At 42.7% G+C, this 24,372-nt stretch overlaps 1 protein-coding gene and 1 long non-coding RNA gene across 19 annotated transcripts in view; one reads left to right on the top strand and one right to left on the bottom strand.

Moving 5' to 3' along the window:
- Nucleotides 1–1,696: 1,696 nt before the first annotated feature.
- ZNF283 (zinc finger protein 283) overlaps nucleotides 1,697–24,372 on the bottom strand; it is a 65,172-nt gene continuing 42,496 nt past the window's right edge. The window contains exons 1-9 of one of the 18 annotated variants that reach the window (XM_060398682.1): nucleotides 17,893–19,583; nucleotides 14,904–15,113; nucleotides 13,588–13,783; nucleotides 11,088–11,249; nucleotides 10,929–11,001; nucleotides 9,462–9,519; nucleotides 7,412–7,538; nucleotides 6,258–6,353; nucleotides 1,697–4,267 (exon numbers count right to left, since the gene is read on the bottom strand). In XM_060398682.1, coding sequence (XP_060254665.1) covers nucleotides 2,442–4,267; nucleotides 6,258–6,353; nucleotides 7,412–7,538; nucleotides 9,462–9,476 — 2,064 coding nt within the window. In that variant the 5' untranslated portion in view covers nucleotides 9,477–9,519; nucleotides 10,929–11,001; nucleotides 11,088–11,249; ... (1 more) ...; nucleotides 14,904–15,113; nucleotides 17,893–19,583 and the 3' untranslated portion in view covers nucleotides 1,697–2,441. The other 17 variants (XM_060398685.1, XM_060398683.1, XM_015100011.4 and 14 more) reach the window with 17 other exon arrangements.
- LOC132657767 (uncharacterized) lies at nucleotides 19,662–23,444 on the top strand. The gene is made up of 2 exons (XR_009596360.1): nucleotides 19,662–19,691; nucleotides 19,769–23,444. It is a non-coding gene; the product is annotated as an uncharacterized LOC132657767 (long non-coding RNA).

Below are 24,372 nucleotides of genomic sequence, written 5' to 3'. Positions count from 1 at the left end.
TCTCCTGTTTCACCACTTCCAATTTGCCTTGACTCATGGACCTAACATTCCAGGTTCCTATGCAATATTGCTCTTTACAGCATCAGACCTTGCTTCTGTCACCAGTCACACCCACAACTGCGTATTGTTTTTGCTTTGGCTCGATCCCTTCATTCTTTCTGGAGTAATTTTCCACTTATCTCCAGTAGCATATTGGGCATCTACCAACCTGGGAAGTTCCTCTTTCAGTATCCCATCATTTTGCCTTTTCATACTGTTCATGGGGTTCTCAAGGCAAGAATACTGGTTTGCCATTCCCTTCTCCAGTGGACCACATTCTGTCAGACCTCTCCACCATGACCCGCCCATCTTGAGTGGCCCCACACAGCGTGGCTTAGTTTCATTGAGTTAGACAAGATTGTGGTCCGTGTGATTAGATTGACTAGTTTTCTGTGATTATGGTTTCAGTGTGTCTGCCCTCTGATGCCTCTCGCAACACCTACCATCTTACTTGGGTTTCTCTTACCTTGGACGAGGGCTGTCTCCTCACAGCCCCCCTCCTGACCTTGAACGTGGAGTAGCTCCTCTCAGCCCTCCTATGCCCAAGAAAAACTTAAAAACACTTTAAGGTTGTATTATAGGGACTTCCCTGCTGAGTCACTGGTTAGAATTCCAGGCTTTCACTGCAGTGGCTTGGGGTCAATCCCTGGTTGAGATTAGAGATCCTACAAGTGTGGCAAGTTGAAAAACATACAAAGTTCAAAAGTGTATTATAACCTTCATGGGCCCAAGAGAATACAGTAATTTGGTTGATTCTTTATTGTATGTCTCATATGAGTTTGAATCACCAAAGTCAATGAGTCAGAAACTTTTGCAGTAGTTCAGTGGCTAATATTCCGGCTTCCACTGCAGGGGGGCCTGGGTTTGATCTGTGGTCCAGGAACTAGATCCCAGAAGCCCATAACTAAAGATTCTGCATGCCACAAGAGCAAGGATCCCACATGCCACCAATAAGACTTGGCACGGCCAAATAAATAAATATTAATTCAAATGGATCAGAGACTAAATGTAAAACCTGAAACTGTGAGAGTAGGAGAAAAAAGTGGGGGCAGAGAAACCTTCGTGACATTAAATTAGGCAGAGTTCTTATATCTGAAACCCAAAGCACAATCACAGAAGACAAAAACTGAACTTCATCAAAAATTTTAAAAACTTAAATGCTCTGCGAAAAATACTAATGGGGCAAAAACAAAAACCACACAGTGTGACTAAATATCTGCAAAACACATAACTGACAAAGGCCAAGTGTCCAGAACATATAAAGAACTCAAAAGCCAAGAACAAGAAAACATGTTCACCAAAGAAAATAGGTCTATGGTTATCAAACATTCATGTATAAAGATGCTCAACTTAGTCATTAGGGAAATGTAAATTAAGACCAACATGAGAAACCACTATAAAACTACTGAAATGCTAAAAACTAAAACCCTGATATGCACTCGTGGTGGAAGTGCAAAATGGCATATCCACTTTAGAAACACCTGTTTTTCACAAAGTTAGACATACTCTTACAACCCAACAATCCCACTCCTAAGTATTTACCAAAATAAAGAAAACCTGTGTTGATACACAAATACTGTCAGACAGATGTAGTTAATGCACCATATAGAAATCATCATACTTGCTTCCTCTGGAGGTGGAACTGACAAGAATGGTACACAAGAAAACATTTAGGTTTAATAGAAATGTGGTATATACTGATTTTGGTGATGATTACACAAGTAGATACATTTGTCAAAATTCATAAAGCTGTAAACTTGAGATTTATGCATGTGCTTGCATGCAAATTACATCTCAATAAGGAACTGTTAGCATACAAAATTGCTGGCCACACACAACCTGGTGATTCTGGACCCACTAATGGGTTATGACCTTCAGTTTGATAAGCACTAGTTCACAAAACCTGCAGGGTTGGGAAGATGACCCCAAGTGTCTAATCTAATCCTCCAAGCCTTGGAGAATTCCTCTGTTTACAAGCTTTTAGACAATTTTAGAGAGGAACTGAATAAAAATTTCAAAAGTGACTGTTCTCCCTTTAACTCATTTAACATTCCTGGACACCTGCAGTGTGGTAGGCATTGAAGAGGCAGAGTGGACTTGCTGTAAACAAAGCCCATGCCTTCTGGGAACTTCTGTTCTAGTGGAAGAGATTTGGGCATTTCTGTCTTAGTACTTTTGGTTCCCTCCAGATCGGACCCATCCTTCCCATGCCTCTCATCCATGTAGTTTCTGCTAAATGTCAAGGTTCTGAATGAAGCTCTCTGTCTCCACGCTCATGAGGCTTCTCTGCTGTGTGGTCACCCAACCACCATGACAGTTTGCGAGTTCTGGAGGAAATAAATGTTTTGTTTTCTATGACAGGACCATTTCAGCACGCATGTGAGGTATTAACACATGCAATTTCATAGAGATTCTCTGCTGTGTGTATTCTCTGATGAGGCAAAGTCCTTGTCACCCTCATCCCCAGCATGGATTCGCTGATGAATTGTAAGACTGGAGCTCCAACTGAAGCCTTTCCCACACTCTTCACATTTATATGGTTTTTCCCCTGTGTGGACTCTCTGATGGGCCTGGAGGTATGAGCTCCAACTGAAGACCTTACCACACTCCTCACACTTATATGGTTTCTCTCCAGTGTGAACCCTCTGGTGGGCTTGAAGGTATGATCTCTGTCTGAAGCGCTTACCACACACATCACATCGGTACGGTTTCTCTCCTGTGTGTACTCCACGATGAGCCAGAAAATTTGAGGCCCGACAGAAGCCTTTCCCACATTCCTCACACTGGTAGGGTTTCTCTCCAGTATGGCACCTCTGATGGGCCTGCAGCTGTGAGCCCACACTGAAGCCTTTCCCACACTCTGCACACTGATACGGTTTCTCACCAGTGTGGACTCTCTGATGCACTTGAAGGCTTGAGAACTGACTGAAGGCCTTCCCACATTTTTCACATTTATAGGGCTTCTCTCCTGTGTGGATTCGACAGTGTACGTTAAGATCTGAACTCCGGCTGAAGCCCTTCCCACATGTACCACATTTGTATGGTTTTTCTCCAGTGTGGCTTCTCTGATGGGCCAGAAGATTCGAGGCCTGACTGAAACCTTTCCCACACTCCTCACATTTATATGGTTTCTCTCCTGTATGGACTCTAAAATGAATGTTAAAATCTGAGCTACGACTAAAGCCCTTTCCGCATGCATCGCATTGATAGGGTTTCTCACCACTATGGCCTCTCTGATGGTCCAGAAGATTTGAGGCCCGGCAGAAGCCCTTCCCACACTCCTCACATTTGTAAGGTTTCTCTCCTGTGTGGCTTATCTGATGGGCTTGGAGGTGGGAACCCACACTGAAGCCTTTCCCACACTCTTCACACTTATATGGTTTCTCACCTGTGTGGATTCTACAATGGATGTTCAGGTGTGAGCTATAACTGAAGCCCCTGCCACACGCATCACATTTGTAAGGTTTCTCCCCAGTGTGGATTCGCTGATGAGCTTGTAGGCGTGAATGCCAACTGAAGCCCTTCCCACACTCTTCACATTGATAAGGTTTCTTTTCCGTGTGAACTCTCTGATGGACATGGAGATAGGAGCGCTTACTGTAGCCCAGCCCACATTCCTCACATTTATAGGGTTTCTCCAATGGGTGGGCTATTAGAGGAGCCTGAAAATGTGAGCTTTTTCTGATGTTCCTCTTACACTCCTCTAATCTGTGTGGATTCTCTCCAGCGGGGACTCTTTGATGTTGATGAAGATATGACCTCTGACTAAAACCTTTATGTGATGTATCATGATTGTTCAGTTTTGCTCTACTGTGGACTCTCTGATGGGCTTGAAGACTTGAAAACCGACGGAAGGTGTTTTCACATTTTTCACATTTATAGGGCTTCTCTCTTGTGGAGGCTGTCTGGTTCATTTGAAGGTGAGAGCCCCATATGAAACCCTTCCCACACTCCACCCCTTTATAAGGTTTTCCTCCAGTGTAGTCTCTGCGCTGAACTTGAAGATGTGAACTCTGACTGAAGTCTTTACTGAATTCATCTTTATAGAGTGTGTCACTTTGTTTTTCCAATTGAGAGCCAATTCCTTGAATAATTCCCATGGAATCTTGACACCTGGTTAATTCCTCTGTAACCTGTAGCCAGATTTTTGAGCAGAAAAATTCTTCGTGTGGCAGATACCTTAATCCAACTTCTTGAAGAGTCTCTATGCCATTTAGATTCTGATTTCCTAAGAGGATAAAGAAAATTAAAAGATGGGGCATATGAGTGCTTTGCTCAGAAATGCCAAGGTTATCAACTTAGGCCCACACCCTAAGGCCTTACGGGGACATGAAAAACTTCTATTTTCCTTCAGCATCATGTATCATTTGCATACCTCCAGACACCAAGAGGTGTTCCACCAGGCTCCCTTTCACTACACATTCGTGGGATCCATTTAGAATCATAATAAGTTTCATAGGTGAAATATAAATTAGAGATCTAGTAGCTATACAGCAAGAAAAATACATCCTAGGGAATGTTTACCAAGATGAGGCTGCATGTTACTCAAAGCCTTACTTTCCCTACTGCAACAAGTGTTCAATGAACAGCTTTCACATAATTGCACATCTGATCGAAATGCTCAAAAGCTCATGTAAGACCCTTACTAACAGATTATCAGAAGACATTCCCAAGCAGTGTTGAAAACTTTTGCTTTATTAGAAGTTTACTCCACCGGAAGGAGCTTTGGAGGCCCTGGTAGGTTGGAAAGATAGATGTTTAGGAGAAAATAATATATTACCTAAGGGCCTAAAGTTCAGAGTATAAGCAGAGAGACTGGTCTTTTGTCTCCTGCTGGGAAATATCCTTCAGGAAGACAATATGCAGAGAAGTTTACTATAATAACATACACTATTCTAAAACTTCACATCAATAAAATTCCTACAACTTCCATGGGGGGAAAAAAAAGACTGAAAAATTAAAAGATAACCTAATCTTTAAAACAGAGTAAGACCTTGCAAGGAGTAAATAAATAGGGTGGAATACAGATTTTAAAAGTCAGTATTGGACAGGAAGAGTTACATTCTCCTTGGAACTCTGTTTCACCAATTAGTCATACAGCTTGCTAGTAACTTCTTTAGAGGTGTCTTTTCAAATAACGCCTTATCGGTGATGCCTCTTTTATTACCAAACAATATATACTAAATTCTCCCTTTATTCCACATTCCTGGAAATCTCCATTAGCCTTACATTGTCTTGTTTTTACGTAGCACATATTCCCATCTGACATACTATATACATAGTATAGGACACAAAAAGTCCTTGATCTTTTTCATTTTATGTCTTCTCCTGCTTGAATGTAATACCCACAGGGACAAGTATTCTGTACTGTTCACATGCTTATCACCACTCCCAGAACTCTGTCTGATATGGTCAGGGTTTCAGAAGTACATGCTGGATGGATAAATAAATCCTAGTTTGATGTCTCTGTGACAGTTTGAGCCATGTTACAAAAGTAAAAGAGCTTTTGCAAGTAACTTACTCATCACAGGAAAGGAAGTGGAAACAGCTGGGAAGCTGAAAGGCTTCACTAGATGCAGGGCTAACCTAAGTGAATGCTGCTGGCAGAAAACCACGATAATCACAAAATCAGGGAATTTCCTGGTGGTCTAATTGTTAGGACACTGCGCTCTCATTGCCAAGGGCCCAGGTTGGATCCTTGGTCAGGGAACTAAGATCCCAGAAGCCACACAGTGTGAAAAAGAAAAAAAAAATCTTGGCAATAATCACTCGGAAGGCAAAAAAAAAAAAAAAGCATAGGGCATAAAGATGGCCATGGGGCATACAGATGGACTGTTTCTGAAATTCTTATACCCTTTTCCTGTATGGGTAAAGATTTTCCTTTTTCATTTAGGAGTCAATATTTAGACCCTTATGTTACCTCTGCCCTGTGAAAAAGTTGTTTCTAAAAAGTAGACTATAAAACTGATGGGCATAGGGGACATCACAAGCCACTTTCTATACTGGGATTTTATTCTGAATGAGAGATCTGAGCAGAGAAATGACAATGTTTGGATTTAAAAGAATCACTTGGAGTGGAGAATTGATTGTGAAAAAGCAAAGCAGAAGAGAGAGCATTACAAAGACTGTGGCAGTAATCCAGACTACTGACTTGGACCAGAGCCACAGCTGGAGAGGCGACGAGAAGGAGGACAGACTCAGAGTCATAGGACTCTCACCCGAGGAACAACAGCTCTGGGCTGCTGTCTTTATCATTTGCAGCTTTTCTTCTCTCTCTAATTGGGATGGAACATCTGGTGTGAAGGATTGATGCCCTGCAAAAAGGCAAGGACAAACATTTAAAATGAATGTATTAGAAAGCCCAAATTATGAAAAATTGTGGTTTACACTGTATCAACACTGACATCAAAATCAGTCTTTTCCAAGCTTTCAATTTTGACCCATTGGCAGAAATATATTTTATGCAAAACCGAGGATGTATAGTCATTGCTGTTGTTGTTTAGTTGCTAAGTCATATCCAACTCTTGAGATCGCATAGACTGTAGCCCATCAGGTTCCTCTGTCCATGGGACTTTCCAGGCAAGAATACTGCAGTAGGTTGCCATTTCCTTCTCCAGGAGATCTTCCCGACCAAGGATCGAACCCATATCTCCTGCATTGCAGGTGGATTCTTTACCACTGAGCCACTTGAGAAGCCTCCAGGATCTGTAGACTAAGTATAAATTACTGGAAGACATTATTGTCATTGCACCCTTTTCATCATTTCTCACACTATTCTCGCCAACAGGCCATAGTTTTTATCGCATCGTGCAGTTACTGCCAAGTGCTGTGATATTTTCTACCCTATTTTATTTCAGTTCCTTAAAGAATGACCCACTAATTGGAGATGATTACAATTTGAAAAGCCAAAAAGGTAGAGCAATCATGCGGACAATTTATAGTATGTTTACAAACACACTGGTCAGCAGAGAAAGAAAAATGCTATTTCTGTGGGACTTCCCTGGTGGGCCAGTGGTTATGAATCTGCCTTCATAACCAATGCAGGGGATGCGGGTTCAGTCCCTGGTCAAGGAACTAAGTTCCCACATGCCATGGGGCAACTAAGCCAATGCACTGCAGCTAGAGAACGTGCACTTCATTGAAAGATCCTGCAAGAAGCACCAAGATCCCGTGTGCCTCAACTAAGACCTGATGCGGCCATAAATAAACAAATATTAAAAGAAACTAACGAACAAAAAGCCCTGCGGTCTCTGCATCTCATGCTGATTAGAAAACCGAAATTCGGTTCAAGAGCTCCGAAGCTCTGCCTGTTCAAGGGCACATAAATATTGCAGGGGGTCTCTGTTCAGTCACAGAGGGCACCCATCCTCACCCACTGAGAGCAGGTTCTGGAAGTTCTCCAGCATCACCTCCTGGTACAGCTTCCTCTGGGCCAAGTCCAGCAGCCCCATCTCCTCCTCTGTGAAGATCACGGCCACATCCTTGAAGGTCACTGCCTCCTACAACATCAATCACACTCCTGATTCTCCCTGGAGGAAGGGTAACAACTGAGAAAAGTGGGCAGGATGTGTACAAAGTGGTTCCAGGTGCTGAGAGACCAGAGTCAATTTTACTGTTACATAATTGAATGTCCCCAATAACGCATTTATATTGTATATATTTTCCTTTTCATAATAAATGCTAAAAAGGACAACTTTTTATACAGATTTTTTTGCTTCCCTTCCGATTATTTCTTTAGGATAAGTTCCAAACAGTGAAAAATTACCATGTCAAAGAATAGGCAGCTTCAAAATTATTACGTACAACAGCAGATTTTCTTCTCAACTCTTCTCTTACTTTATCCTCCTCCAAGAGTATATCAGTTCAGTTCAGTCGCTCAGTTGTGTCCAATATTTTTTGACCCCATGAATCGCAGCACGCCAGACCTCCCTGTCCGTCACCAACTCCCAGAGTTCACTCAAACTCAAGTCCATCGAGTCGGTGATGCCATCCAGCCATCTCATCCTCTGTCATCCCCTTTTCCTCCTGCTCCCAATCCCTCCCAGCATCAGAGTCTTTTCCAATGAGTCAACTCTTCACATGAGGTGGCCAAAGTATTGGAGTTTCAGCTTTAGCATCATTCCTTTCAAAGAACTAGGGCTGATCTCCTTTAGAATGGACTGGTTGGATCTCCTTGCAGTCCAAGGGACTCTCAAGAGTCTTCTCCAATACCACAGTTCAAAAGCATCAATTCTTCAGTGCTCAGTTTTCTTCACAGTCCAACTCTCACATAAGTAGCCCCAATTCTCCATATCCCACACTTTGAATATAACCATATTTTTAAATCCTAAGCAAACTTATCAGCAAAAGAACAACTAACTTGATTATCTGTACTTATTTGATCATTAATAAGCTTATCATATTTTCACATATTTACTAGGTGTTTTTATTTTTCTTCTTCAGAACTTGGCCTGTTAATATTCTTTTTTTTAAATTTTTATTTTTTTTCAGCAACAGAGGTATCAATGGATTCACAGAGTAGCTTCCTTGTCTGAAGCAAGGTCCTGGAGCAAATCCTACTGTGTGTGTCCCATGGCAGGCAGGACATAGCCAATATATAGATATTTTTTAATTACCTTGGCCATACCACATGGCATGTGGGATCTTAGTTCCCCAACCAGCGACTGAAGCCACACCCCTCTGTAGTGGAAGCATAGAATATTTAACACTGGACCTCCAGGTAAGTCCCACCTGTTAATATTCTTTGCACATACTCCAATTGGGGTTTTATATTCAGATTCTGTAAAATTCCTATTGCAGATTTCAAGCTTCGGTTTTTTGAGCATGGTGATGGACAGGGAGGCCTGGCGTGCTGCAGTTCATGGGGTCGCAAAGAGTCAGACACGACTGAGCGACTGAACTGAACTGATTACACACATTTTTACCCACATTTGGCTACTGTTCTTGTACAGCACTGGGGACAGTATGGTTTCACATCCTCGGCACTGCTGACATTCGAGGCCAGATGATTCCTTGTTGAAGGGGGCTGCTGCGTGCACTGCAGGGTGTTTAGCAGCGCCCCTGGCTCTCATGTACTATATCAGTGACATCCCCCAAGTCACGACAGCAAAAATGTTTCCAGACGTGGCCTGAGGGCCCAATCGCTCATGACTAAGAATCACTTGCATACAGCATTATTGTAACAGCTTCTATTCTACTCTGATATGTGAAATTACAAAAAAGTGATAAAACAACAAAAATGAAACCATATGAAAATTGAAAACCAGTGATCCTCTGGCACTCTTCCTGGAAGAGGTTCTCAGATGCCTACTGCTCACTTCAAGTGCTCACTTCCGGGCTTCCCGAGAAACAGGAACAGGATGTGCTTGACCGCCGAGAAATGAGGCGACAGCTGAATGCCCAGAAGGGCAAGCCCGACTCACCTTGAACTTGGACATTCTGTCCTCCTCCTTCTGGGGAACTGCTGAGTCTTAGGAAGGCCTGATGGGAGAAGAAGGAAAAAAACTGTCAACGTCTGGTCAAGGATGTCACTGACCCACGTTGTTATTGTTCAGTTGCTAAGTTGTGTCTGACTCTTTTGAGAACCCATGGAATGCAGCCCACCACACTCCTCTGTCTATGGGATTTCCCAGGCAAGAATACTGGAGTGGGTTGCCATTTTCTTCTCCGGGGGATATTCCCCACCCAGGGATTGAACCCACAGGACAGCAGAAAATGGAGGGATTAACAATGTCTATCTGGTACAGCTATTGGCTTTGCTAAAATAATCAAATTGTATTCACAATTTCAGTCCAACTTATGTGGCAAAATGCACAGGCTAACGTAACATTTCACCATGTGAACAGAACTTATACTTTTAACTAAACCTGGAGTATAAAAACAAAACAATGCTCAGGATTGCTGTCAGAATTAAATGAGCAGGTGGAAAGCTCAAAGAACACTTCCAAGGCACCTTATTTCTCAGTAGCAGCAGAAAGCAGGTCATGTTCAGTAACGAAAAACCTGTCCTCATAAATAGTTTCTATCACTGGATCTTTCAGAGGCTGTTGCTTTGTCATACGAAAATCACCTTTAGCCTCTGATGTGTTATTCTTGCTTGGTTTATCATACTTAATTTGATGCCTTTGCAGTAATATTTAAGATTAAATTGATGATTTTTTCCCTGTGTAAGATATATATCATATAAAACTTTATATGTGAACCATTTTTTTAGGGTGTTGAGTTCATTAGATGCATTCATATTGTGAATCACCACCACTATCTGTCTCTAGAACTTCTCCACCACCAGGAACTGAAACTCTGTACTCATCAAACACTTAACTCTCCAGTGCCCATCCCCTTGGCCCCTGGTAACCACTATTCTACTTTCATAGTCGTAGTGTCAAATTTTTCACGACACTATGAACGACCACTTTTTCAAAGATATAAGACCTTGCTAATTTGACTTTGCTAACAGTGAAGTGAAGTGAAGTCGCTCAGTCGTGTCCGACTCTTTGCGACCTCATGGACTGTAGCCCACCAGGCTCCTCCCTCCATGGGATTCTCCAGGCAAGAGTACTGGAGTGGGGTGCCATTTTCCTTCTCCAGGGGATCTTCCTGACGCAGGGATCGAATCCTGGTCTCCCGCATTCCAGGCGGATGCTTTAACCTCTAAGCCACCAAGGGTAGGGCCTTAAAAAGACTCATATCACTGAGCTGAAGAAAAATTAACGGAACCCTATTATTTAACAGTAAGTTAATCAGTATGCCATTTTAATTAACAAGCTAATCATAGTAATGACAAAAACAATCCAAATGGCGATGTCTAACACTGCACAAGCACTGAGTATGTGCTAAGGACCTTGAGAAGCACTTGGCACACACTGCTCCGTTAGGTACCTCCCACACACCTGTGAAGAATCTAGTGTCGTACAAGCGGTGTGACCCTGGTCTGATCACCTCCGCCTCTGTGCCTCTCCTCAGCTACAACAGGAGAGAAAAAAAAAAGAGAATGTCAGTCCTAGGGTTACTGTGAGGGATGAATGAGCTAAATGCCCTTAGCACCGTACCTGGCATTTTAGAAAGTTCTCAGTAAATGATGATGGTCACGATTGTTGTTCCCACGTAACAGATGAGGAAGCCGAGGCTCGATGAGGTCAAGAGGCAGGGGAGGAACCTGAATCCACTCTCACAAAGGAGCTAATCTTCTAGATCTTGTACCTCTGTTGCTTCTAAGGGAAAAAAAAAAAACACAGATGGGAGTCTGAGGTCTCATGGAAAGAGAAATGAGAGCTTGAGAGCTGGGGACAGAAGACAGACATGGCAACTGGAAAAGGACTCTGAAGTCAGAGGATCTGCTTGAAGGAGGTGAGAACAGAGTCAGGAAGGGTGGAGGCTTTGGAATCAGACCACTGGTATTTGAATACTGACATCTCCAACATCCTACTACTTAGTCCCAAGGTCTGATCTGTAAATCAGGAACTAACTTGGTTATGATTAACCAGTGACCAACAGGAGAGTCAAGATTTTCACCGAGAGCCTAACCTAACAGCACTTCAAACTCACAGGGGAGTTTTAAAAAAATGGTCAGACTTTAAACAGAAAGCAACTTTTAAAAGCTGTATTTTTTAAATTGTTTTTTTTTTTAAACAAAACAAAAACAAAGAAATGCTCAGAACTTATTCACAACTAATTAAATCAGAAACTGTGGAGGAGGGCTGCTAACATCTGCATTCTTACCCCTCTCCTAGCACCCCAGCCTGTGATTTCATTGTCCAGTCAGGACACTGTACCAGGAAATGAACCCCAGGTAATATGACACGGAGTGGTAACCGTGATCACCGTGCAGTGGTTTCCAAGCTCTGGTCAGCTCTATTGTAAGGCCTAAAATTCCCAGTTCTACCCTGACACCTTTGAGCCTCACAGAGCCCAGAAGGCCTAACTCTTAGTTCCTCTGCTCTCTCCAGACATGACCTTTTCCCTGGGGAAGACTCCCCATCCACCTAGCTCGCCTGTGGGTTAACCATGGTTTTATTTATTCATTTATTGGTTGTACCTTGTGGCTTGCGGGATCTTAGTTCCCCAACTAGGGATCGAATCTGGGCCCCTGAAATGAAAGTGCTGGGCCTAAAGACTGAACGGCCAGGAGATTCCCTTAACCATGTTTTATTTTAATTCATTAATTAACTAATTTGTTTATTTGCCAGCCCCACATGGCATGTGGAATCTTAGTTCCCCAACCAGGGATCAAACACGTGTCCCCTGCAGTGGAAGTGTGGAGTCCTAACCACTGGACTGCCAAGAAGCCCCACCCCTTAACCATGTTTTTAGATTCTAGCTACTTAACATCTGTGATTCCTGACTTCTTCCTCAGTCTGTTGAATCACAGGGCCAGACTGTCAACCACAGTTAGTAACACATTCCCCACAAGCCAGCTTTCCAAGGCATGTGAGGGTCACAAGGGTCCATAACATGCTATGGAAAAAATTCCGACAAACTTTTTAGTCAATGTAAGATAACCTGCCCAACCACCGCCCCCTGCTCGCCTGTTCTTAGTGCCCCAAAGGGGGCTGTCACCACCTGTTTACTTCCCAGCACTATAGTCATAAGGACAGAGTCCTCTTGCTCTGCTCCGTGACTCCTGCGTGACAGGCCTCGTATGGCCCTGGGTGGCATGCTGTGTCTCTTTCTGGGGAAACTGTAAGTACAGAAAACCTTCTTTCTTGGTAACCTCCCCATGCTGTCATTCGATCACCTTTATCAATGAAGACCTGACACAGTTCACCCCACCAAATGATCAGATGTAGCCCACCTAGTTCTCAGCCTAACAGGTTTCGCCTCTGTGCCAGCTTCAAAACTGTTCAAGCAAGCCAACCACATCCTCCTGCCAGAACCAAGGGTTACCCTGCTGCTGCTGCTGCTGCTGCTAAGTCGCTTCAGTCGTGTCTGACTCTGTGTGACCCCACAGATGGCAGCCTGCCAGGCTCCCCCGTCCCTGGCATTCTCCAGGCAAGAACACTGGAGTGGGTTGCCATCCTACCCTCTGTTTAATACAGAGCCTGCCTCCCAGAGCCACTGCTGCTTCATTCTAGACCCAAGTGCAACCATGCATGGCCTTGCATGGCTGTATGTGATAAACTGCTGCCAACCTCATCTGCCCGGCACAGATATCTCATATTGTTTAGGACAGGGATTCCGCCTTCCTAAATAAGGTGAATAGGAAGTGACTGGAACACCATCACAATCATCCAGAAAGCTAAAAAAGAACACGTTAGTCCAGGGACTTCCCTGGTGGTCCAATGGTTAAGATTTTGCCTTCCACTGCAGGGGGTGTGGGTTCAATCTCTGGTCAGGGAGATTCCACATGCCTCATAGGCAAAAAGCCAGAACATAAAACAGAAACAATACTGTAAAAAAAAAAAAAAAAATTCAATAAACAAAAAACAAACCCACAGAAGCCCAGACTCATTGAAATGGTAAAAGGACTGGGTCTTTACAGTTTTTACCAACTTCCTTAGGTGACTCTAATATGGCGCAGGTTTGGGAACCACTGCAGTATTCTATTCTTACCTGAAATGCCTAATAGCCAGGAAGCCCAAGGCAGGGCTAGAACTGGCACTCAGGCCTCCTGATGACTAGCCTCCTGCTTCTCTCTGTTGTAAGATGCCCTCGAAGTTCTAAAGAGGTAAGAGTAATTTGTAAATGCCCTGGGAGGCAAATCCTCAGAGGAACAATGGAGGCTTCCATTTACACCAGTGGTGCCCAGCTGAAACATAATGCAAGTTACATGGGTAATTTAAATGTTTCTAGCAGACTCGTTGAAAAATGTAAAAAGAAGTGGCCTTTATTTTAACAATATATTTAATGCAACATACCCAAAATATTACTTCAACCTGCAACAGAGATATTTTACATTCTTTTTCAGTGTTTGAAATCTCTTGTGTATCCTACACTTAACAGCACGTCTCAGTTGGCACCAGCCATATCTGAAGAACAAAAGTCTCACGTGACCAATGGCTACCATAGTGAATGGTGCAGACTCAGGCCTTTTTAAAGCAATAGAGACCATATGATTATTCCTAGGAACTGCTGCTGCTGCTGCTAAGTCGCTTTAGTCATGTCCGACTCTGCGCGACCCCACAGACTGCAGCCAACCAGGCTCCCCCATCCCTGAGATTCTCCAGGCAAGAACACTGGAGTGGGTTGCCATTTCCTTCTCCAATGCATGAAAGTGAAAAGTGAAAGAGAAGTCACCCAGTCGTGTCCTATTCTTAGTGACCCCATGGACTGTGGCCTACCAGGCTGCTCCGTCCATGGGATTTACCAGGCAAGAGTACTGGAGTGGGGTGCCATTGCCTTCTCCGCCCCCGGGAACTGACTAAGTTCAAAAGAAAACCAATTCTGTTAGTTATCAGTTTCAACAAAGGTTATTATGGAAACGATTCATTTTTGCTCAACTGTATGGTCAAATTGAAGTAGCAAAAGAATAAAATGGGGGAGAAAAGAAAACCCTAAAATATTCTTGCACTTTTAAGAACTCACTGCATTTTTCACTCTGCATACTCTTCTGTAATAGAAAAAAAGTACAACTGTAGTCTATAACACATATAGGATGCATTACGTGCCAGGCACCATTTCAAGCACTTTCCACATCATATTTCTTTTAATCATCACGTGTCCAACTCTTTGTGCCCCCCTCAGCTGTAGCCCGCCAGGCTCCTCTGTCCATGGAATTTTCCAGGCAAGAATACCGGAGTGGGGTACCATTTCCTTCTCCAGAGGATCTTCCTGACCCAGGGATCGAACCCAGGTCTCCTGCATTAAAGGCATATTCTTTACCATCTGAGCCACTAGGGAAGCCTCCAAAATTTTAATTCTGTGGTTACCTGATGTGAGAAAACCGAGGCACAGAGAAGTTAAGCAAGCTGTGCTGGTCACAGAGTGCTGGAACAAGGAGGTCTGAAAGCCAGTTGCTGAGGTTTGACTCTGGCTCTGCCCCTTGCTGGGTCACCAGGTCATTTATTCAACTTCTTCGACTGTTTCTTCATTTTAATAATGACAATAATAATTATTGCACACAGAGCACTGGAAATGCACTGAAACAGAAGAGGTGCCCAACAAATGTTAGCTCTTCTCAGCATCCCCATCATGATCCTGACATTACAAAAAAAAGACGGAACACTAACATCGATTTGACAACAAACTTATGGTTACCAGGGGAAGGCAGAGGGACGAATTAGGAGTTTGGGATTAAAATATACACAGTTCTATACATAAAACAGATAATCAACAAGGACTCACTGTATAGCACAGGGAACTATGCTCAGTATTTTATAATAACCTTTAGGGAAAAGAATCCGAAAAGAGTATATATACATATGTACTGAATATATACATACATATATGCACATATATATAAATAACTGAATCACCATGCTGCATACCTGAAACTAACATGAAAGTAAAAGTCACTCAGTTGGGTCCAACTCTACTGGAGTGGGTACCCTTTCCCTTCTCCAGGGGATCTTCCCAACCCAGGGATCAAACACCAGGTCTCCCACATTGCAAGTGGATTCTTTACCAGCTGGGCCACAAGGGAAGTCCAGGAATACTAGAGTGGGCAGCCTATCCCTTCTCCAGCAGATCTTCCCGACCCAGGAATTGAACCAGGGTCCCCTGCATTGCAGGTGGATTCTTTACCAACTGAGTTATCCGGAAAGCTCGAAACTAACAATATTGTAAATTAACTATGCTTCCATTTTTTAAACAAATTGATTTGCTTCCAAGGAAATCTGTCTTACAGCATGACAATATTAGGCATGATGATACATCAACTTTTGTTTTTTAAGGTAAAAAGTGGATTTACTTAGAGAGAAACACACTTCACAGAGTGTGGGCCATCCCAGAAGGCAAGAGAGTTGATGATACATCAAACTCTGAATGCTTGGAAAAAGTTGGTGAATTCTACAGCTCGCCAAAGGAAAGTGAGGCACCAGACAAGGCATATGGCTATAGATTGCCGTTCTACTTTGTTCTCTAATTCCAGGCTATAGCCCCTCTGGACGACTGTTTGCATCACACTTACTCACTAAATAACTCCTCTATGCCGACCCTGTGCTGGACTCTCCAAAAAGAATAGGCCCAGGTCCATGAATCAGAGGTCCCTGTAGCCTAACAGGAGAAAAAGATGAAACTGAGAGTTACGTGCCCATGGCAAGTGCAACTCCAAAGAAGCACAGGAAATTTATCATTTTCCTTTCATAATTCCAACTCTTTCTAACTTTCTTATATAAAAAACATTCTCTTAGTGGCCAAGTGTGAAAAATCTTAAGAGTTGCTGTTAATACCTATGGACTGAATTCTGAGTCCCACCCCGATACTCACACATAGAAGTCCTAATCACCAGAACCTCAGAATGTGACTGCATTGGCAGACAAGGCATTTAAAGGGGTGATTAAGTTAAAATGAGGTCCTTAATAGTAGGGGCATGCGCACACACAAAGGGAAGACCTTGTGAGGACATGACAAGAAGGCAGCCATCTGCAAGCCACGGAGAGAGGCCTCAGAAGACACCAAATCTGCTGACAGACTCCTAGCTCCAGTTTTTGTTGTCTTGCCAGCCAGGCTGTGATATTTTGTACCAGTAGAAGCTGAAGCTCCAATACTTTGGCCATCTGATGCAAAGAGCTAACGCACTGGAAAAGACTGATGGCAGGAGGAGACGGGGACAACAAAGAATAAGGTGGCTGATGGCATCACCGACTGGATGGACATGAGTCTGAGCAAGCTCTGGGAGTTGGTGATGGACAGGGAAGCCTGGCATGCTGCAGTCCATGGGGTTGCAAAGAGTCGGACATGACTGAGCGACTGAACTGAGGCACTGTACTTCAGATACACTAACTTATTTATTCTCATCTAACCATGTCATGATCTTTAACTGCAGCTTACTTGTTTTTATGATATATCGCCCCCTGCTGCAACTCAGTAGTCCCTCTTGAATTTTTTTTCCCACTTTTACAAATAATACATGGATCTGTCATTTTAGGTGCCTCTTACATTCAGTAACGTGTCAGTGATGTGGCATGTTGCAATACATGGGGTTGCAAAGAGTCGGACCCAACTGAACGACGGAACAAGTTTTAGCAAACTAATATAGTCTCGGTATAATAATTAATGTTTAAGTTCTATTGACTCAACATCTGGGTTTGCTTTAAAATACTCAATGGGAAAAACCTGTGCATGGGAGAGAGCGCTGCAACGAGATCAGCAAGAACTGAAGCAGGATGACTGTTACACAGGAGTCATTATATTACACTTTGTGGGGCTTCCCCGGTGGCTCAGATGGTAAAGAATCTGCCAGCAATGAGAGAGACCTGGGTTCTATCCCTGGGTCGGAAAGATCCCCTGGAGAAGGGAAAGGCAACCCACTCTGGTATTCTTGCCTGGAGAATTCCAGGGACAGAGAGCCTGGCAGGTTGTCTGGAAATTTCCAGAATTAAGAGTTAAGGATATGAATAATCTGATAACAATTATATATAATATAGATAAATCCTTATAGAAAAGCTGCTAAACAGAAATGCACTTAAATGTTGATAGTCGTCTATATCTTATAGGTCTGTGTCCTATACACATCATACACATCCTATAAGTTATAACATATGTATCTACATGGGTAATTCTTAATGGTTTTGACTATGTCATAGCTCTACATTTTCTGAATTCTCTACAATGAATGTACATTTCTTCTATAATCAGTACACAAGCTTTAAATAATATTTAAAATAAGATTAAATGAGAATGCTTTCAAATTTTTACAAAGACGGCCAAACTCACTAACCCTGCTTTCAAATCCTCTCCAATAAAATTTCAACCTACCTGAACAAATTGATCCCAAAAGTCTCCTCTGCAGCCAGTTTCCTAATGGTTGACTATTTCGATAGACTGCTTTTCTATCTACGAAAGGCAAGTGAGTACTGAGAGGGTAAGAGGCAGGAAGGCCAGGGGTCTCCAAACAGGAAATAGCCTGCAAGTGTCGGATATTTTTATCTCTTAAGCGACAGGAGGCAACAAACTAGCGATATTTTTTTCCTTCTCTATACAAATTTAAAAGGTTTCTCTTAAAATACTGTGTTGCCATAATGACACCTGGTTTCACCTGAAGTTCAGTTCAGTTCAATTCAGTTGCTCAGTTGCTCAGTCGTGTCCGACTCTTTGCGACCCCATGAATCGCAGCACACCAGGCCTCCCTGTCCATCACCATCCCCCGGAGTTCACTCAGACTCACGTCCATGGAGTCCGTGATGCCATCCAGCCATCTCATCCTCGGTCGTCCCCTTCTCCTCCTGCCCCCAATCCCTCCCAGCATCAGTCTTTTCCAATGAGTCAACTCTTCGCATGAGGTGGCCAAAGTACTGGAGCTTCAGCTTTAGCATCATTCCTTCCAAAGAAATCCCAGGACTGATCTCCTTCAGAATGGACTGGTTGGATCTCCTTGCAGTCCAAGGGACTCTCAAGAGTCTTCTCCAACACTATTCTCAAACCTAGAGATAACCAATGCCTTTTTCTCATGGAAATGTTTGTCTTAAGCTATGCTAATGTACTATACATTTATCCCAAACTCTGTCTTCAAGTCCATTCCGCCTTTTGGCTCAGAACCTACTTGACAAACCAGTATGTTATACTCAGATACTGTTCCTCTAAATGAAATTATTTGTATGGTGATCTGCCCTTCTTCAAGATTCAAGTTAATCATGTTATGGCCCAGGATGAACCATTTGGTGCCAAGATTATCCCAAAATGCATCTTATGGGTGAGGGGCCTGGTGCCATTCTGAGTTTTAAGACATTCCTTTCTTTCATTAACAGACTGTTAGTGACTATATAACATCCAGCTGAAGACTAGCAGAGGGGTACTCTTTCTGCCCCCCTTCTGATGCTTATGTCAGAAGCTTTCTCTATCTCCTGTATACTTTAATAAAACTTTATTACACAAAAGCTTTGAGCGATCAAGCCTCGTCTCTGGCCCCGGATTGAATTCTTCTCCTCCGGGGGCCAAGAATCCCGGCGTCTTTGCGGGCATTCAACAACAACCTTTCAGTACCTGCCTTATACTCTTAGTATCCCTTTTTACAGAAAAGGAATCCAAGGAACAGAAAGAATAAATTCGCAACCAACGTTACCTCGCTAGGAAGTAACTAACGATGTGGAAGGTGCTGGAGGAGGCGGATTGGACAGCAAAGAGACCAGGAGACAGTCAAACTGTCGATTTCAGTCCGCCTACAACCCCAGGACTTGTGAACTCCCCCCAAACGCAGAGAAATCCAGCCGGTAATAGGAAGGCAAGCGGCCGCCCTCGCCCTTCCATCCCGCCCTCTGTCGCAAGTCTCGGCTGTTCTGCCCTGCTACCGAAGACCGAGTCCAGCCGATCCCAGGACCGGGTCAGAAAAGTTAAAAGAGACGGCAGGCTCCCAGGGAATCACTCACCTACCTGTGAGAACCGAAGGCCGCAATCGCAACCTCCTAAAGCGGAAATACCTTCAACTATTCGCAGCTCCTGGACTATTTCCCAGGATCCCCGAGAGGGGCAGGAGCTACTGCCCCGCCCCCTGACCAGAAGTGACGTTTTCGACATCGCAGGCCTGAATCGAATTTCCCAGAATCCACGAAAGCAGCGAGGTTCGTGTTTTTGCCCTCCGGTGGGCGAAACACCACCAGACACACACAGCGCTGGGTTATGCCTTTTTATTTTCCAGGACAGCGAAAAACTCCTCCGCGCTTTCCCGGAGCGGAAGTGCCGAATCACAGGACGCCTCCGAGACTACACGTCCCAGAATGCTGTCTGCCGCTGAGCTTCCCACCTGTCTGCAATTTTGGTTTTGAATTAGTAGGTGGAGTACGTGTAAGCCGTCGGGCGCTTGTAGAACTTGGCTTCCCCCCCCCCCCCCCCGTTGTTTCCTGACAGAAATTGGAAATATGTATAGAAAAGTAAATGGCAAATAATTGTAAAGACGTGTTATGTGTGAAGGAAAAATAGAGATCGTAAAAGGGACGGGCTGAGCTATAATGAACCATCTTCTTTACTACCTGGCCCTGTATTCAACCTTGGCCAAGAAAATGAGATGCAACCATTGAATGGGACATGAAACAGAAGCAGAAAAACGCTCCGCTTTTCTTTTCTTTGGTTTTCTTACATCGTTAGGGAATTGAAATATTACTTGTATTTTGAAAAAGTTATTCGTCTTCCAATTAAGAAATCACACCATATAATTCTTATTCCTTTTTAACCGGTTAATTGACGTGTAATTTTAAGGTACAACATATGTTGATTTGATGCATTAATGTGTTGCAATATGATAATCATCTTACTGTCAGCTAACACTTCTATCACCTCAACTAGTTTTCATGACTTTTTTTGGTTTCAGACAATTAGGGTCTAGTCCCTTAGAAACTTTGAAGTTTATAATACAGTATTATTGATTATATCACTATACTGTCCATTAGCTCTCCAGGACTTACCTCCTAATCCAAATTTGTACCCTTATAAAACAGTATCCCATTCACATCCGGCCCTCCAATCTGTAATAGCTATCAATCTACTCTGTATTTATGAATTCGCCTTTTTTAAGATTCCACATATGTGACAGATAATAAACAATATCTCTCTGTATGATTTAATCTCACTTTAGCATAATATCCACCGTTGCTGTTGCAAATGGGTCTTTCTTTTCTTTCTTATGGCTGAATAATTCCATTGTATATATGCCACAACGTCAACACTTAGGTTGTTTCCATACTGTGAATAATACTGAAAGAAACATGGGAGTGCACATACCTCTTCAAATAACTATTTTCATTTATTTTGAATATACAAGCAGAAGTAGAATTGCTATGTTAGTTGCTCAGTCCTGTCCAACTCTTTGTGATCCCATGAACTGCAGCCCGCCAGGCTCCTCTGTCCGTGGAATTTTTCAGGCAAGAATACTGGAGTGGGTAGCCATTCCCTTCTCCAGGGGATCTTCCCGACCCAGGAATTGGATCCGGGTCTCCTGCATTGGAGGCAGATTCTTTACCACCTGAGCTACTGGGTGGTAGCTCATTTTTGTAGCCATTTTTGTAGTAGAGTTTGGTATTAGGAAGTGGGATGTCTCTGGCTTCGTTCTTCTTTCTTCTGATTGCTTTGGCTATTACAGGTTTTTGTGGCTCCATACAAAATTTTATAATTTTTTTTATATCTGTGAAATATGCCATTGGAATTTTGATACAAGTTGCACTGAGTCTATAGATGGCTTTTGGGTAGTAGGAACATTTTAATGATATTAATCCTTCTGACCCAAGTACACAGGATATTTTTCTGCTTATTTGTATCTTCAATTTCTTCCATGAAGTCTTATCATTTTGGGTATACAGGTCTTTCATCTCCTTATTTAAATTTATTCCTAAGTATTTTTATTGTCTTTAGTGATATTGTGAATGGAATTATTTTACATATGTTACTGTATAAAAATAGCAACCGGTTTTTGTATGTTAATTTTGTATTATTCAACTTGACAGAAGGCACTGATGAGTTCTAACAGTTTTGATGTATAGTGTTTAGAAAATATATATGTATTTGTATATCTCTTTTGTTTGTATCTGCAAAGGCAATTTTATTTCTTCCTCTCTGACTTGGATGCCTTTTAATTTCTTTATACCTTGATTGCTCAGCTAGGACTTCCAGTACTCTGTGGAATAGAAGCAGTGAGAGTGGGCACCTTTGTTTTGTTTCTGTTTGTAAAGGAAAAGCTTTCAACCTTTCACCACTGAGTATGATGTTATCTCTGAGTTCGCTGTATATGGCTTCTATTATGTTGAGTTATGTTCCATTTATACCAATTTGTTGAGAGTTTTTATCGTGAAAGGATGTACTGTCAAATGCTTTTTCTTTATCTATTGAGATAGTCCTATGATTTTTATCTCTCATCCTGTTAAAGTGATGTAATGTGGTACATACTGCATATGTTGAATCATCCTTGTATCGGAGGATAAATTCCACTTGGTCCTAGTGTTGTTTAGTCGCTAGTGTTGTTTAGTCACTAAGTCATGTCTTTTGCGACACCATGGCCTATCGCCCGGCAGGCTCCTCTGTCCCTGGGATTTCCTGGGCAAGAATACTGGAGTGGGTCGCCATTTCTTTCTCCAACCCAGGGATCAAACCCATGTCTCCTGCATTGGCAGTCATATTCTTTACCACTGAGCCACCAGGGAAGTCCTGGTCCTAATATATGATCCTTTTAATACTCTGTTGAGTTCAATTTGTTGATATTTTGTTGAGAGTTTTTGCATCTATGTTTTTCAGAGATATTAGTCTTCAGTTTTCTTTTCTTGTATTCATCTTTGTGTGATGGGCTTGTTTCACTTAATGCAATGTTCTCTAGATACATCCGTGTTATAGCATGTGTCAGAATTTCTTCTTTTTAAGGGTAAGTTGACTCATTGGAAAAGACTCTGATGCTGGGAGGGATTGGGGGCAGAAGAAGAAGGGGACGACAGAGGATGAGATGGCTGGATGGCATCACTGACTTGATGGACGTCAGTCTGAGTGAACTCCGGGAGCTGGTGATGGACAGGGAGGCCTGGCGTGCTGCTATTCATGGGGTCGCAGAGAGTCGGTCACGACTGAGCAACTGAACTGAACTGGACTGAAGAGAGTATAAAATATCCAAATGATTTGCCAAATAAATAGCAAATCCTTTAACCCAAATCTTAAAGTTATTGGTCCATAAAGGTGCAACATTCCTCTCATTCATTGTTGAGAAGAGTAAGGCAACTTATCGTCACTCACCAAGATACACAGTCATAATATCACAGGGTTCTATGTTCATATAATCAGAATCACATATTTCCATCTCATGTAGTTTCTCACTTAATAAGCCTGTTCACACTTAATAAACCTATTTTAAGTAATCCACATTCACAATATCCATAAAATGCCCACATAATGAAAGCATGTCTTTCAAGGCATCACATTTTAAGTCATACGCATAGATAAAAACACACAATCTCGTAACTAAGGCCATAATCTCACAGGCCTCAAAGTGTGCATTATATTATATAATTCACACACAGTCACAAAAGCACTCAAACTTTTTAATGCTTATTTACAAAGAGTCTGGGGAGGGAAGTTTTATTAGGAGACCAAAATATGTGTTCAAACTTCATTTTCAAGGTGCCCAGACAGCTGGGGAAGGAAATGTTCCACTTCATCCTGGGGTCATGGAAAACTCACATGAGGGAAAGTCAGAGTTTACCACAGTTTCACCTAAGGTCAGCAGGTACAGTGCTGTTTTCACAAGTCCCACTGAAGAGGAATAAGGCTGGACTGAAATCTGATTTGATTTGGGTACAATGCGGGGCTGTGTTAGAACTTCATCAATAAACAGAAAATAAAAATAACAGTATTTCGTGATTCTTTAGGTATAGTAATAAGATGAGTTTCTTTGAATTAAACATTTCCTTTGACCAAAAATTAATGTTTATTTCTGATTTTAAAAGACTTTTTGGTAGGCCCCTAAAATCAACCCTGAATATTCACTGGAAAAACTGATGCTGAAGTTCCAATATTTTGATGTGAAGAGCCGACTCACTGGAAAAGAAAGACACTGATGTTGGGAAAGATTGAGGACAGGAGAAGGGGGCGACAGAGGATGAGATAGTTGGATGGCATCACGGACTCAATGGACATGAATTTGAGCAAACTCTAGGTGATAACGAAGGGCAGGGAAGCCTGAGGTGCTGCAGTTCATGGTGTCACAAAGAGTCGGGAAAAGCGACTAAACGAACAACAAAGAGTATTGTGGGCACTAGGCATTTTGCATACTGCGTCTAACGGATGAGTTGGCCCTGCTAGTGTATGTCTCTGGCAAAAGTCAGCCAGACGTAGCCTTTAACGGAAAGAAACGCAAGATATTGGGCAGGAGGAATTTCAGGGTGGGGTTGGAGGAGTGGGAAGGAAGTGTGCTTAACAAGTTTTATAATATCTCAAAATCTGAAACAAACCATCTTCACATTTACACTCTAGGAAACAAACCAAACAGAAACACAATTCCATACATGGTGGTTGTTTAGTCGCTAAGTCGTGTCTGACTCTTTGTGTCCTCAAGGACTGTAGCCTGCCAGGCTTCTCTGTCCATGGGATCTCCCAGGCAAGAAAACTGAAGCAGGTTGCCATTTCCTCCTTCAGGGGATCTTTCCCACTCAGGGATACAAGCCCATCTTCTGCATTGACTGGCGGATTCTTTACTGCTGAGCCACAAGGGAAGCCGCCATACATGGTTACAGACACACATTGCGGTCCCACAAAAACACAGAGAATGAAACG

The sequence above is a fragment of the Ovis aries genome, chromosome 14, assembly GCF_016772045.2.
Source record: "Ovis aries strain OAR_USU_Benz2616 breed Rambouillet chromosome 14, ARS-UI_Ramb_v3.0, whole genome shotgun sequence".
Classification (NCBI taxonomy): Eukaryota; Metazoa; Chordata; class Mammalia; order Artiodactyla; family Bovidae; genus Ovis; species Ovis aries.
The sequence above is the reverse complement of the archived record's forward strand: the minus strand, read 5'-3'. Positions and strand labels throughout refer to the sequence as shown.